The sequence below is a fragment of the Chelonoidis abingdonii genome, chromosome 2 (genome assembly GCF_003597395.2).
Source record: "Chelonoidis abingdonii isolate Lonesome George chromosome 2, CheloAbing_2.0, whole genome shotgun sequence".
Lineage (NCBI taxonomy): Eukaryota > Metazoa > Chordata > Testudines > Testudinidae > Chelonoidis > Chelonoidis abingdonii.
In genome coordinates, this window is record NC_133770.1 from 61759153 (window position 1) to 61773157 (window position 14005).

Sequence of the window (14005 nt, forward strand, 5' to 3'; positions counted from 1 at the left end):
GTGCACTGGATCCTAAACAAAGCTTGTGAAACCGCAATTATAGCTGTCTGAGTGTAGTTAGGGATTGTCAAAGACTTAATTTGGAGATGTTGAGGATCCCATTTACTTCTGGATGGCTGCTCAAGATTGTGTTCCTAATCTGGCAAAAAAAGATGCAATGGTTCTCCTCCAACTGACTGTAAATTCAACTGATGTGGAAAGAAGTTTCAGCAAACTCAGGGTTCTTTTCTCTGCTCAGTGCCAATGTCTGAAAGACGAAAATGTGGCTGGAATGCTGCAACTCTATTTTTAACAACCAGGACTAACTCAAAGTGAGTGATATTAATATAAAAGTAATTTTTGCTTAATTTTGTGTGCATTTAAAAAATCCTGAAAATATAGAATAGACACAGAAATATTTGGTATACATAAAACACAAATTCTTACATATTCTGGGTGATGGAACCAGAAAGCTTTGAACTTGCTTAAAAATTGTAAACTTATCAATAAAACATTGTTCAAATATTGTTCCATTCATACATACATGCACATACACATACGCACACAGATTATTTTCATTTGTGTTTTTTAATCATGGAAAACTAGGAATCCTGATGATGAGTTAAACAGTCTCTCGGTGGAAGTCCAGTGAGATAATTAACAAGGAAATGGAACCATATAGTAAGAAAATGGAGTGAACTGCACTATTGTGAAACTAACAACCTAATCTTCCATGAACCCCCAACAGACTTGGAATACAACATGACCAGTTCTCCAAATAGATATTTTTCCATTTAGAGTAGCACACCCTAAATTTTGTTGCAAATGTTTCAGGTACTCCCTGGCATGCTTGTACACTCTGAAATTTAAGAGTCATCTTAAGCACTATGTTCACTGCACATTCATTAGAATCTAGACTTTAAACCTCCTTTTAAAGATCTTTTTGCTTGGAGGCATTAAAGATACTAAATTTAAGGACTTAAAGCCTGCATTTGAGCACCACATTTAATTTCATAAACATGTTCTTGTAGTTAAGGCACTACCATTCAAGACACCTCGTTCACCTCCCACCTCTGCCAAACACTTCTTGTGTCTCTTTGGGCAAGTCACTTAAACTATGTACCTCATTTCCTCATCTGTAAAACAGGAATATGTACCGCCTCTTTATCATCCTTTATCTCTGGAGAGTAAGAGGCATCTCCTATCCTGAAAGATGTACAGAATCATAGAAAGTGACCTCAAGAGATCATCTAGTCCAGTCCCCTGCACTCATGGCAGGAATAAGTATTATGTAGACCATTCCCGACAGGTGTTTGTCTAGCCTGCTCTTAAGTATATAGTATGGGTATATATATACATTGCCTAGCATAAGGGGGCCTTGATCTTGGTCGGGACTTCTAAGTGCTACTGTAATATAAATGAAAGCTGAAATACACAAACTGAAAATATGATTTTATTGGAAGTTTATCAAGTACTTCTGAAAGAAGACGACAGTCTTACATTCAAGCAAAGGACTTTTGGACTCTTCAGTCAATTTGTCATTCCTTTCTCTTTTTGGCTTTAGGTTCTTGTGAGAATTGAGATAATTCACTCTCTTCATTTACATCACCATGTTTTCTTTTCTTTCTCTTAAGCTTTTTATGGTCACTTGGGTAACCACTACAGTCACCTCCACAATATTCAGGTTTCTGCTTTTCTTGCTTATGTTTTTTCTTTTTCTTTGGCTTTTTATCATAAAATCCATTTACTGTATCAGCATTCTGCCCTTCTGCATCTTCCACCACAGTAGTATCTGCATTGTCTGTAAGCTCCATGTCATTTTCTAATTCACAATTCCTTCTGTCTCTTTTCTTGTGTTTTTTCTTTGGTATTTCATCTCTACTGTTTGTATCTTCAGTTACTGCTTCAGGATATTTGGATTGCATACTGTGAAGAAACATACAAAATAAGCAAGAGTGTACAGAATGAGATCTCTATAGATATTTAATACATCATGATGTTAAGCTTTGCTGAAATCCAATAATTATATGGAGCACATAACTGAAGACTGCGAGTTGTGCTAAACCCACAGCAATTCAAGTAGAAAAAAAAGATTAGGGTCTTTTAGTAACAAAAGATCTTATGACCTATTAATACATGTCCAATTTCCAATACTTGGTTAATCTCTATTCTGTTAAAGAATTAGCATTAGTTTGGTATGGAATTTATTAGCAGATTTTTAAATCTGACTTAAAATATAATATTCATAGCTATACAGGGGAAAAAATACGAGTTAAGGCAAGACACTGATTTTACGTAGTATGTTTTTAAATAAATCCACTAAATCAGCTCAGTTTGAAAAAAATGCTTTAATACAGCGCTGTACCTGTCTTTATTCAGTCTCCCCCGAATGAAGAATACTCCAGCAGCATCGGAATCTAAATGCACCACTTCAAATTCCAGTTTATCTCCTATTTTTAACTCAAGGTCTTGCCATTCTATAGCTGACATTTGATCGGGTTTAGGGATGGAAGCATTGAAACACCCATGTATCAGACAGCCAATATGACTTGGAGCCACTTTATTGATCACACCCTGGAAGAAAAAAAAGAAGATCATGTAAGAAAGACTATACTACATTTAAGGGCCACAACTTGTAAGAGACTTTCATTCTTGCACACACTGTACAATTTGTCTGTAGATTCTTGTACATAAGAAAGTTCACACATGCAAATCCACACCATCAACTGCATGGCAAGTGGGCTTAGCACTTGCACAAATGGAAGCCAAGTTTTAAAAATTGTTGCTAAGTCTTTCAAATTAAAAATATAGAATTAAGCCACAGCTACACTAGCACTTATGTCAGCAAAACTTTTGTGGCTCAGGGATGAGAAAAAACACCCCTCGAGTGAGTTAAGTTTCACCGACAGAAGCACTGGTGTAGACAGTGCTATGTTGGCAGGAGACCACCGCTCACTGGGCTGGTTTTATGATGTCGACGGGAGAGCTCTCTCCATCAGCATAACGTGGCTACACGAGCACTCTTCCAAATACTCTACATGCTTTTTTGATGTGTGTGGAGGGGAAAGGGTGCATGGGGGGAAAATGGTGTATATACAGCTTGTTAAGAGAATTTTAAATGTTCTATTTCCATAAATAGCACTATTACTACTGGTGTTCTATTGGACATTCTAACATGTATTTTTCACCTTCAGACCTATTAAGAATCTCTAGTTCAGTTGTCCTCAGCCTGTAGGCTGCTTGCAGCCCAATCAGCACACAACTGCAACCCATGTGACATCCTCAGGGCTGTAAGTAAAGCAGGAGGGGCACCTGCCCCTGGTGCAGAGGCTGTGGGAGGTGCAAAAAAGGGGCAGTTGAGGATCAGGCCTAGTGTCACACACACACACACCCCCGCCCCCAGCAGGATCAGGCAAAGCAGCATCAGCTCCCTTTCCCCCCAGCAGGAGGTCAGGGTGCTCAGCGCCCCTGCACAATCGCAGGTTCAGCGACCCAAGCACTAGGATTGCAGCAGCAGGTAGGACAGGCTGCATGGCTGAGCTACATGCAGCCATGGTAGAAGGCCAGCGGGCACGGAGAGGAAGTTGGAGGGAGCTAGAGCCGTAGGGAGCAGGGATGCAGCTGGGGCATGGGTGGCAGATTTTAGGTGGAGGGACAGGTGGCACAGGGCAGTCCCTGAATGGGGGTCTAGATGCTGGAGGGACAGTCTCTGCGGGGGGCCATTTTGCCATGGACAGGGCACTTGGTCTCCGCAAGGCAGGCACGTGTGCCAGTCCAGTGTTGGGGCTGGGGCCTGGATGCTGGGGGGACAGCCCCAGAGAGGTTGGGTGATGGGGAGCAGTCCCTGGCTGGGGGAGCACCCTACACTCTCTCAATCCTTGCCGGGAGGGTCCACACCCATGCTCTGCAAGTACTCAGCACAGCCGCTACCCTTCCAGTAAATTAATTAATTTTAACAGTTAATGTTTTGACTTATTTTGCTAATTTAAAATGCTCTTGGTAGACATTTGCCAGTGTTGAAATGAAAGATACTATATCGATTTGAATTGTATTGCTGTAATATAATAAACACTAATTTTTTTTTTTTATAAGATGTACAGGTAATCAATATATTGTGTGGATGGGTCTCATGGAACAGAGAGCTTCATATGTAGCTCTTAATGGTAAATAGATTGAGAACTGCTGCTCCTGAGAGGCCACTGTATGTATCAATGGAGAGACTGAGAGCAGAATTGTTCCTAGGTTCTGTAAGATAATATCTTTATTTTACCATTAAGACTCATGAAGTAGACTTTAATCAAAAACTGCCAAACCTGGAACAGAATGTTAATATATTAAACTACTGTGTCTAAAAAATGCAATGTGTCAATGTGAGTAGGCCAATATTCTGACCTACTTTTTTGAATTCTGAAGCTTGCAAGCATTCACACAGAGGTATGTTTGTGTTAAAGCTCTTAGGAGATCCATATGCCTACTCTTTATTTTGAAATGCTCAGGAGCAAAAATTCTGTGTTTCGTTCTCTTCTGCAAGCAAAACAGAATCACAATAGAGAGCACTTCATAACCACAAATACTTGTGCCTACGATTAATGAATAAGCCTATGTATTCCTTTAGGTATAAGCCTATACTGGTACCAGGTTACCAGCCCTCCTTTGGGAGGAAAAACACACCTACACTTGAGAGAAAAGGTGGGTGAAGTAATATCCTTTATTGGACCAACTTCTGTTGGTGAGAGAGACATGCTTTTGAGCCACACAGAGCCCAAGTCTATACTACAGACTTATATCGATATAATTAAGTCACTCAGGGGTGTGAAAAATCTACACACAAGTGACATAGTTATACCAACCTAACCCCCAGTGTAGACGGCACTATGTTGATGGAAAAGCTTCTCCCATCGATATAGCTACAGCCTCTCACAGAGGTGGATTAACAACAACAACAGAAGAAGCCTGGCTTCACATTGGCTTAGGAGCATCTTCACTTAAGCGCTACAGTGGTGCAGTTGCAACAGTGCAGCCTTTTAAGGGCATACCTGCCTAGAGTTCTTTTTCAAGTCTAGGAAAGTTACTAACAGTGTCACAGCTAAATACACAATTGAACAGATAGTGTAGCATAAGTAGAATCCTAAGGGACCTTTTAAGATAAAGTGGCCCATTAACACCCCTGCAGACGTAGGACAAAACAGGGGGTTAGGGGGTTACAGACAGCTGTAACAAACCATAAATCCAGTGTCTTTATTAAGAGCATGATTTTCAGTGTCTAGCAAAGTTATGAATTTAAGCTCCTAGGTTTGTCTGTTGAAAGTGTTAAGCAGATTTCCTTTGTGGATGAGGACTGATGGGTCAGATATAGAGGAACTGCTTTGTGAAAAGCATTCACCCACAGGTGATGTGGTGTTTTTTTGTCTTATTTCCCTGTATGAGATCATTCAAGAGCATAGTGATTGTCTGGTTTCACCACATAGTTGTTAGTGGGCATTTAGTGCACTGGGTGAGGTACATGGCACGTTATGATAGGCACAAGTAGGACCATGGGTTTTTAAAGGTGTGTTGATCACTGTAGCAATGAAGATAAGTCTGAATATCATAGAATACCAGGGTTGTAAGGGACCTCAGGAGGTTATCTAGTCCAACCCTCTTGCTCAAAGCAGGACCAATCCCCAGACAGATTTTTGCCCCAGATCTCTAAATGGCCCCCTCAAGGATTAAACTCACTACCCTGGGTTTAGGGGGCCAATGCTCTAACCACTGAGCTATCTCACCCCACCCCAAGTCTGCCGGTTTTGCATCTGTTGTTCTTGCAGTGTTTGGTGCAACTTTGAGTTAGTTTGTCCTGGTCTGTGGGGCCTTGCTTCTGATGATGAGCATGGAGCAGTCTGAAGGCCAGAAGAGGAGGTTCAGGAAAGATTTCTTTCAGGCTGAGGTCTGCACAACACATATTTCAAGATCCATGGGTCCTACAGATGCCTATCACATCTACTTATGCTAACTGTTTAATCTTGCATTTAGCCACGACACTAAACACCTTTGCCCCCTGAACTGCTATGTAGCTTGAAAGCTAGTTTATTGAACCAACTTCTGCTGGTGCGAAAGACATTGCCTCACTCACCTTGTCTCTCTAATATCATGGGACCGACACTGCTACAACATTATACCTATAGCTGAAAAGTTAGCAGGAAAACCAGAGTCAAGAACAGACATAAGGTAGTTCAGTATTTATCTACTAACTGTAACAGTAACTATTTAAATTCAATTATTCAATCTACTTAGTAGCTAAGATAAGCTTTACTTACTGCAAAATACAGTAAAACTGAAGTATTTTTACATACCACAAGCTTTTTTCCTTTCTTGGGAGTGAAAATGACAAAATCTGCTTCGATGTTAAAATGGATGAATCCTTGGTCATCATAAATATCACCTAATTCACCCACTACTCTGATGTTATCATAAGCCACTGGCACACCGCTGAGGCTACACAGGGAGAGGAAAGACAAGTTGTTTTAATATTTCTGACCAACACTGACAGTGCAAAACCAGCACGAAACTCGATGGGGAGACAAGTGAAATTCCTCCACGTTTGGGTCTATGCCCCGCTGGGGCTGCTGCTGAGTCGCTCGCCCAAGGAGGGCTCAGCCACATGGTGCCCGTGGCGGAAGGGCGAGAACGCGCGTGGCGTGGAGTCGAGGTGAATCTCATGGGGGGGGGGAAGGGTTTCTACCCGCGGATCGCACCTCTCCGAGTATCTCAGCAGTTCGCTATCGAGCTGCTCCCGGATCCCGGTGCGTTTCCGGCTCAGGTAGCGCGGCGCCAGCGCGATGTGTCTCCGATGCGGCGCCGCCACCAGGCACGAGTAGCGGCTCCGCACGAGGCGGCAGGCGGCCGCGAAGGATGGGATCTCCGGGCAGGGCACCGGCCGGGCCGCCGAGTGCGGCGCCTCCACGGTAGTTTCCATGGTGCCACCACAACTACAACCGTCCGCCTGTTATGGAGCGCGGAGCGCGCACGTGAATCACGATAGCGCTCTCTAATGACGTCACACGCGGGCCCTCCTGGAGGGGAAGTGACGTTTAATGCCGGAACTTTCGTAAGCTGGGTTGAGCTGGGCTCGGCGCCATCTTGTGTGTGTCTTTCCCGCTCCAGTAGCATGGATGTGGCGCATGTTCCGGCTGCAGGCGATGGAGGTCACAGTAGACACTGCGCAGGTACCGTCACCAGTTGGGCGGAGCGAGCGACCGGAAGCTTTGTCATCCGGGGTCACGTGGGGGCGGGATTTTCAGGTAATGGGCGGGGCCCAGAGATGACTTGCTCAGGTGCAGGGTCCTCAGGGATCTCCGGTAGCGCACGATTTGTAGCCGCCTGACTCCCTCGCGCGCGCGCCACGGAGTCTCGAGTGGGAGGAGCGTGACGCAGACCCCGCGCACTCTGCTCGCTGCATCACCCTGCGGTCCCTGGCCGCGCGCGGCTGCAGGGCTAAGCGGATCCGCGCTCGTGGCGCTGCGCCTTGTGGTGCCCCTTCACCCCACCCCGGCTCCCGGCCACTGCGCCCGGCCCTGACCGGCCCCGCGTGTCGCGCCCGCTTGCCGGGGGCAAATGGCGCGGGCAGCCCACGCGGAGACACGTCAGGCGGGCCCCGGAGCTCGCAGCGGCGCCAACTTCCTCCTGCGTGAGGCCATTGTGGTGCCGGGGCGCGCTAACGCCCAGCGATCCCCGTGAACCAAGGCTGCCCTGCAGCGCGGCCGCCACAGCCCCGAGCTAACAGCGCTGCGAGTCCTGGAAAGCAAGGGCTGGAGGGGCTGCCGGTGTTACATCGGCGCCTCCCTGCCCTTTGGGGCCAGCACTGGCCACTGGCCGGGATACGGGGCTAGTTCTACCGTTGGTCTGACCTGGGGTAGCCAGTCTTGTGTTCTTAACTGCATCGCTCCTGTTTGGGACAGGTTTCACACCCTGTGTGACATAGTTAGCTCGATCTAATTCTCACTGTAGCCACACCTAGGTGGAGGGATCGCTAGGACAGAATTCTGTCAACCTAACTAACCACTCTCCAGGGGGTGGATTTACTACAGAAGTAGAAAAACCTCCACAGCAGCAGCACTGCACTTATGCCACCGTGACACTTGTAGTGTATATGTGCCTAGAGAGTGACCAGCTTTTTCTTATGTTCAAGATTGCAAATAAAAAGGTATTATAAGAGTAGTATGCCCCACCTGGGGGGTCTGGCCCACTGATGGCGTGCTGTAAATCCACTGAGCATTGTTAAAAGTTAGGGCATGGCTACACTTACAGATATACGTGCTGGGAGTTAAACCAGCCTTCAGAGACTGCAGCAAGGAAAACGCAGCCGTGTGCTAACACTGTCAGTTGCAAGTGCACTGGTGTGGCCACATTAGCAGCTCTTGCAATGCTGCAAACAGCAGTGCATTGTGGTAGCTATCTTAGTGTGCAAGTGGCTGCAGCCTGCTTTTGAAATGGGGTGGACTGTGACGGAATGTGTTGTGTGTATGTGGGGGGAGAGACAGTGTGTTTTGGGGGGCAACGTGTCAACATGCTGTCTTGTCTGCTGTTGTCTGAACATACTCCACTTTCCTCCCCTTGCGCCTCTCTCTCTCACACACACACACACACTCACAGCACCAGCATTCCACAGTAATAGTTTGCTTTGTCCCCGAGCAGATAAGCATGCCAGCTGTCAGAAACGGAGCTTTGAAAGGGGATATCTGCATGCCTGCAACCGAGATCAAAACAATGATCAGTGTGACCACTTGTCTTCAGGGGATTGTGGGACATTTCCGGAGGCCAGTCACAGCGCAGTAATGCAACACGTCATGCACACTGACACCCGAGCATTTCAGCCAGGGTGCAGCAAGCTTTATGCTTCTTGTGGAGGTGGATTATCAGGAGCGCTTCAGCTGCAGAGTCCAGGCGCTCTAAGTGCCTTGCCAGTGTGGACACCTCAGGAGTTAGGCGCCCAGGGCTGATTTAATATTCTCTAACTTGCAAGTGTAGCCAGGCCTTGAATCTACAGGAGTCTGGTACCTCGGGCTTCATCTTTACAGCTGTGCCCTAGACTGCAGTGAAAGTTTGACTGAGGGAGAGAGGGAGATCAGTTGTTCATGTCCATGCCCTTGGAGGATGGAAATTCCCTTAAATTACTTAAAATCAGTTAGAACTTGAAGAGAAAATGAAACCAAAGTTCTGGGGGATCTAAGGCTGTGACCATATGAATGATATTGGTAGGCCTGAAAATAACGAAGGCTAGTGGCCCTGTCATACATTCCTTTTCTGCCCCCATTGTCTTACTTACCTTTAATTTGATCTAATCTAATTTTAAAAAAAAATAATTTCAGGTGTACAGATTTCCAATTTGGGAGCCACACTGAAACTATTTGTTGGCCTTACTTTAGTATTCCCTTCCTTACAAACAAATAGCATTCCGTGCACTAAGGATTATAGCAATAGTGATCAGCATTACTTTAATAAAAGTTGTGGGAAGGAATCAGGTTTAATAAGTTAGAAGAACCAGAGAAGAAGTGTAACTGAGGTTGGGATCCACAAAGGTACTTAGGTGCCTAATTCCTGTTTATAAGCTCATTTGTGATCTACAGAGCTCCCACATGGCTGCCACCTAATCTTAGGTTTTTATAGTAAAAGTTCCCCAGGTGCAGTCTAGGTGACTATTTCCTGCCTAAGCCCCAAAGCAATTTGCAAAACATTGGAAGATAGGCATTCAAACATCCGAGTCGTATGCAAGGCCCCATCTGGTAGACTGCCTCTAAGCATACCTACTGGATTGGGCCTAGTACATGCAACTGCACACACAACAGCTGGCCAGGGGCGTGCAAGAAGGACCTCCCTTATAACCTTTACCCAGTGGTTAGGGTATTTCACCCACTATGTGGAAGTCTCCTCTCCACCTGGTGAGAAAAGGATTTGGACAGGGCTTTGCTACCTCTCACAGGAGTTCCCCTATGCTATAGATTCATTCTACTGGTCTCTGGCACAATTAATATTGATTTATTCAGATAAATTAAACAGGAACAGCTCTGGCAGGAGGACTGAAGGAAATGTATTCTATGTTCTATAGATGGGTTTGATATTCAAGAGAGAGACAATCTTTGTTCAAATCCCTTCATCTGGCCGAGAGGGGACTTGAACTAGTATGTCCCATAGTATGTCCACATCATTTTGCAGCCTATGGGACCAAGCTTCTGAGCGTGGCTCAATAGACTCAGGCTAGCAGCCATCTAAAAATAGTACTTTTGAAGTTGAGGCTCAGGCTAGAGAGAGAGGTTGGCTATTTGCTACATTTCACAACATTAACAGCAACTTGAATTTGGAATTCCATTGCCATGGACTTAGTTTAATTTGTACACAAAACAAGTAATTTTTTAACATTAAATTCACATTAAAAGTAAAGGAAAAACAAAACATTTAAAACTCAAAAAAGGGACATAGCTACACACTGTTAGGCATTCCAATAAGGATCATGAGGGCAAGCTGCAGAGGCCTTCATAAATACAGTCTGATGACAAACTGGGAGGGGTGAAGCAACCAAAAACCCAACTGTTTTGTCCAGAATAAGATTAATAAGAGAGACCTACTCTAAACACAAGGTGGCACCTTTTCAGCTAAAGGTATGATTTAGACAAATAGTTAAATGGGGCATTCTTATTCAATGTAAATCCTTATATAAAACTACAAGCATTGCATCATTAGAACACTTTTACTGGGTGAACATAAGATGAAGGTAGGCCAATATTAACTTTCAACAGGGCATCACAGGTGAAACAAGCAATATCCTTTGACATGCTTTATTACTACTAATGATGTATGAGTATGAAATAACTTGACATAAAATATGACTTTCAGATGTTAAGTTGATTTGGCAGGGCTGACAGGAAAAATGTTTTTATCTGTAACATAAACTAATTTGATATGTAATTACAGAAAATAAGCACAGAACTCCCTTGGGCCATTTGTATGGAGTCTCATCAAGGTAGAACTGCATTTGAAATATACATGAAGTTGCTCGGTAAAAGGGATTAAACACATGTAGCAAAAATCACAGCTGAACACTGCCATAATTTGTTATTTTTAAACTAATAAAATGCACTGCTACTTGGTTTGACATTTGAGAAGAAAATTGAAATTATTACTAATTATTTAAAGGAATACAAAGAAAAAATGAAATGCCATTTAGAAAAACGTTTTTCTAATAGAAACCTGATTTTAAAAAGATAGGTATAAATTTCAGTAAGAGAATACATGAAACATTGATTGCAATTAGGTTTCTTTGTGTTAAGAAAATATATCAAATGCAATTCAATAATATATCACCAGATGGCATAACAGAGCTTTGATGCTAGTAAGCACGATCCTCAATAAAGAATAGTAACTGAAAACAGCAGAGTAGGCTGAAAGTCTGAACTAGAATACAACATACAAGTTACAGTCCTGTTTTCTCAGTGATTGCTGTGCCAATCTTTAATAGCTAGGAAAAGACTGCTACAGAAAAGAGGGGGAAAATGGGATAAGACAGTAATTACCTTACATTTTTTCAGTTAATAATTTTACATGATTTGTATTGGCAATTATGATGTCTGGGATGGGCATTTCCTGGCATTTAATAACTGGCTGGATTTGCCTTTGGCCCTCCATTCTCCTAGAGGGTCATTAAATGCCAGGAAATGGCTTATCTGGAGGTCATTATTGCCTAAATTATTAATCACTTATTTTGGAAATAAAAATAATACAGAAATAAAACCTATCCAAGCAGTTCTCTTTTACCTGTCTTTAAACCCATGTACTCAAGAGACCCTTCCTTAAGCTGATTAATAGTGAGCTACTGCTTTGTTTCCATGTTGGCTTTTAAAATCCTAACACACTAGTTCTCAAAATGTAGTCGTGAAGCACACATTGTGATCTGTGGAGAACTGGCTGGTCATATGATGCTAACACTTCTTGTTTCCAGATGCTAGATCATAGCAAAAGTAGCTAAAACCACATTAAACGATTTGAAAACATTACTTTTCTATATAAACAATTGCCGTAATTCCCACAGAGATGTCACTGGGAGGAAAATTTGCCACATGATTATAGATGAGAGGGGAAATAGCCTGCACAATTTAAACAGGACAGGAGATGATCCACAAGACACTGTCTCTATTAGTTGGGGTCCATGCTGTGAGAAACTTTCCTGAAATCTGCTCTAAGGCTTTTAAAGAAGTAAAAGTCTTGAAAATGATAAGATTGAAGGATCAAAGATAGCCCTCTGAGAGGAGCCCGCTGCGATTAATTTTTATTGAAAAAAATGTTTTGTCTTTTTTGCAAACCCGTTTCCTGGCTCAGTGTGCTTACTGTATTGAGATGACTGCTCTGGTTCTAACTGAAAATAACACTCAATCTTCTGAAGAGGCGCAGCCTGAACATGCAAAGTTCTGAGCACCTTCAGGAGATGCTGAGTGCTTTCACCTTGCACTAACTCCTAGTACTTCCATGGAATGCTCATCACTTCACAGGATCAGGCCTGTTGTATCTTTGTTTAAAGAACTTGGAGAACAACCAGTGAGGCTGAGCTGTTTGACACCCATTGAGGATCCAGCCGAAGAGCCCATTGACTATATTTTACAGCGGTTCTCAAACTTCATTGCACTGTGACCCCCATCTGACAACAAAAATTACTTCACAACCTCAGGAGGAGGGACCAAAGCCTGGGCCTGCCCAAGCCCCACTGCCCTGGGTGGGGAGGCCAAAGTCTGAGCCCCACTGCTCCGGGCAAGGGGCCAAAGCTGAAGCTCAATGGCTTCAGCTCCAGGCTGGGGACCTGCAACCTGAGTCCTGCTGCCCAGGGCTGAAGCTCTCAGGTAGTAGTAGGGCTTGGTCTTCAGCCCCAGGCCCCAGTAAGTCTAAGCCAGCCAGTCATGACCCACAGTTTGAGAACTGCTCGATTATAATGTTCTATAATTTGTCAGTTATCTTTTGCTCCTCTTATTTCTCTTTCTCTGTAGTTTCTTCTGTGCAATTAAATTATCTAAAGAATTGCACCTGTGGATCAGTGCAAATTTTATCTTTTGTGATAAATAGTAAAACACATTTAGAGCCTGAACCTATTATCCTTACTCATACAAAACTCCTGTTGAAGCCATAGAAGTTTTACCTAAGCTCAGAAGGATATGGCCAGTAATATTACTTTACTTTTTCTGTTTCTCTCACTATTTTTCATTACTTGATAGGCACGGTCCGTATGTTTGGCCTATAGACATGGCCCTTAACCCAAGAAGCTTGCCATCTAAGGGTAATATTTCCAAAGAAGTCATTAACTTTAATGGAAGATATTTGTCTAAACAGACAAATAAACAAGGACAAGTTTTTAAAGTGCTTGTACAGAAATGCTAGAAGTCTAAATAATAAGATGGGTGAACTAGATATTTGTCTAAACAGACAAATAAACAAGGACAAGTTTTTAAAGTGCTTGTACACAAATGCTAGAAGTCTAAATAATAAGATTGGTGAACTAGAGTGGCTTGTGATAAAGGAGGATATTGATATAATAGGCACTCTAGTTCACCCATGGTGACTTAGAGCAATCAATGGGACACAATCATTCCAGTACAAAATATATTGGAAGGACAGAACAGGTCGTGCAGAGAGAGGAGTGGCACTATATGTGAAAGAAAATGTAGATTCAAATGAAGTAAAAATCTTAAGCGAATCCACGTTCCATAGAATTGCTATGGATAGAAATTTCATGCTCTAATAAAAATATAACCTTAGGGATCTATTATCGACCACCTGACCAGGACAGTAATAGTGATGTTGAAATGCCAAGGGAAATTAGAGAGGCTGTCAAAATTAAGAACCAATAATAGTGGGGGATTTCAATTATCCCCATATTGACTGGGAACATTTCACTTCAGGACGAAATGCAGGGATGAAATTTCTCGATACTTTAAATGACTGCTTCATGGAGCAGCTGGTACAGGAACCCACAAGGGGAGAGGCAACTCTAGATTTAATCCTGAGTGGA

General features: G+C 43.3%; 1 protein-coding gene across 1 annotated transcript; it reads right to left on the reverse strand.

The window, feature by feature from the left end:
• Positions 1-1410: 1410 nt before the first annotated feature.
• On the reverse strand, positions 1411-6973 carry POLR1F (RNA polymerase I subunit F). Its single transcript, XM_032804753.2, has 4 exons — positions 6714-6973; positions 6312-6453; positions 2345-2553; positions 1411-1905 (listed from the first exon to the last, which is right to left on the reverse strand). Exons 1-4 carry the CDS (start codon positions 6932-6934, stop codon positions 1518-1520), a joined length of 960 nt encoding a protein of 319 aa, XP_032660644.1. The 5' UTR covers positions 6935-6973; the 3' UTR covers positions 1411-1517.
• Positions 6974-14005: the final 7032 nt, after the last annotated feature.

What these genes read in the sequence shown, in the direction of transcription:
- POLR1F (XM_032804753.2), bottom strand. Translation starts at nt 6,934, where the DNA reads ATGGAAACTACCGTGGAGGCGCCGCACTCGGCGGCCCGGCCGGTGCCC. An exon ending in CTGCTGAGATACTCGGAGAG is followed by an intron (nt 6,454 to 6,713) that starts GTGCGATCCGCG and finishes CTCCCTGTGTAG; the next exon opens with CCTCAGCGGTGTGCCAGTGG. An exon ending in GGGAGACTGAATAAAGACAG is followed by an intron (nt 1,906 to 2,344) that starts GTACAGCGCTGT and finishes GTTTCTTCACAG; the next exon opens with TATGCAATCCAAATATCCTG.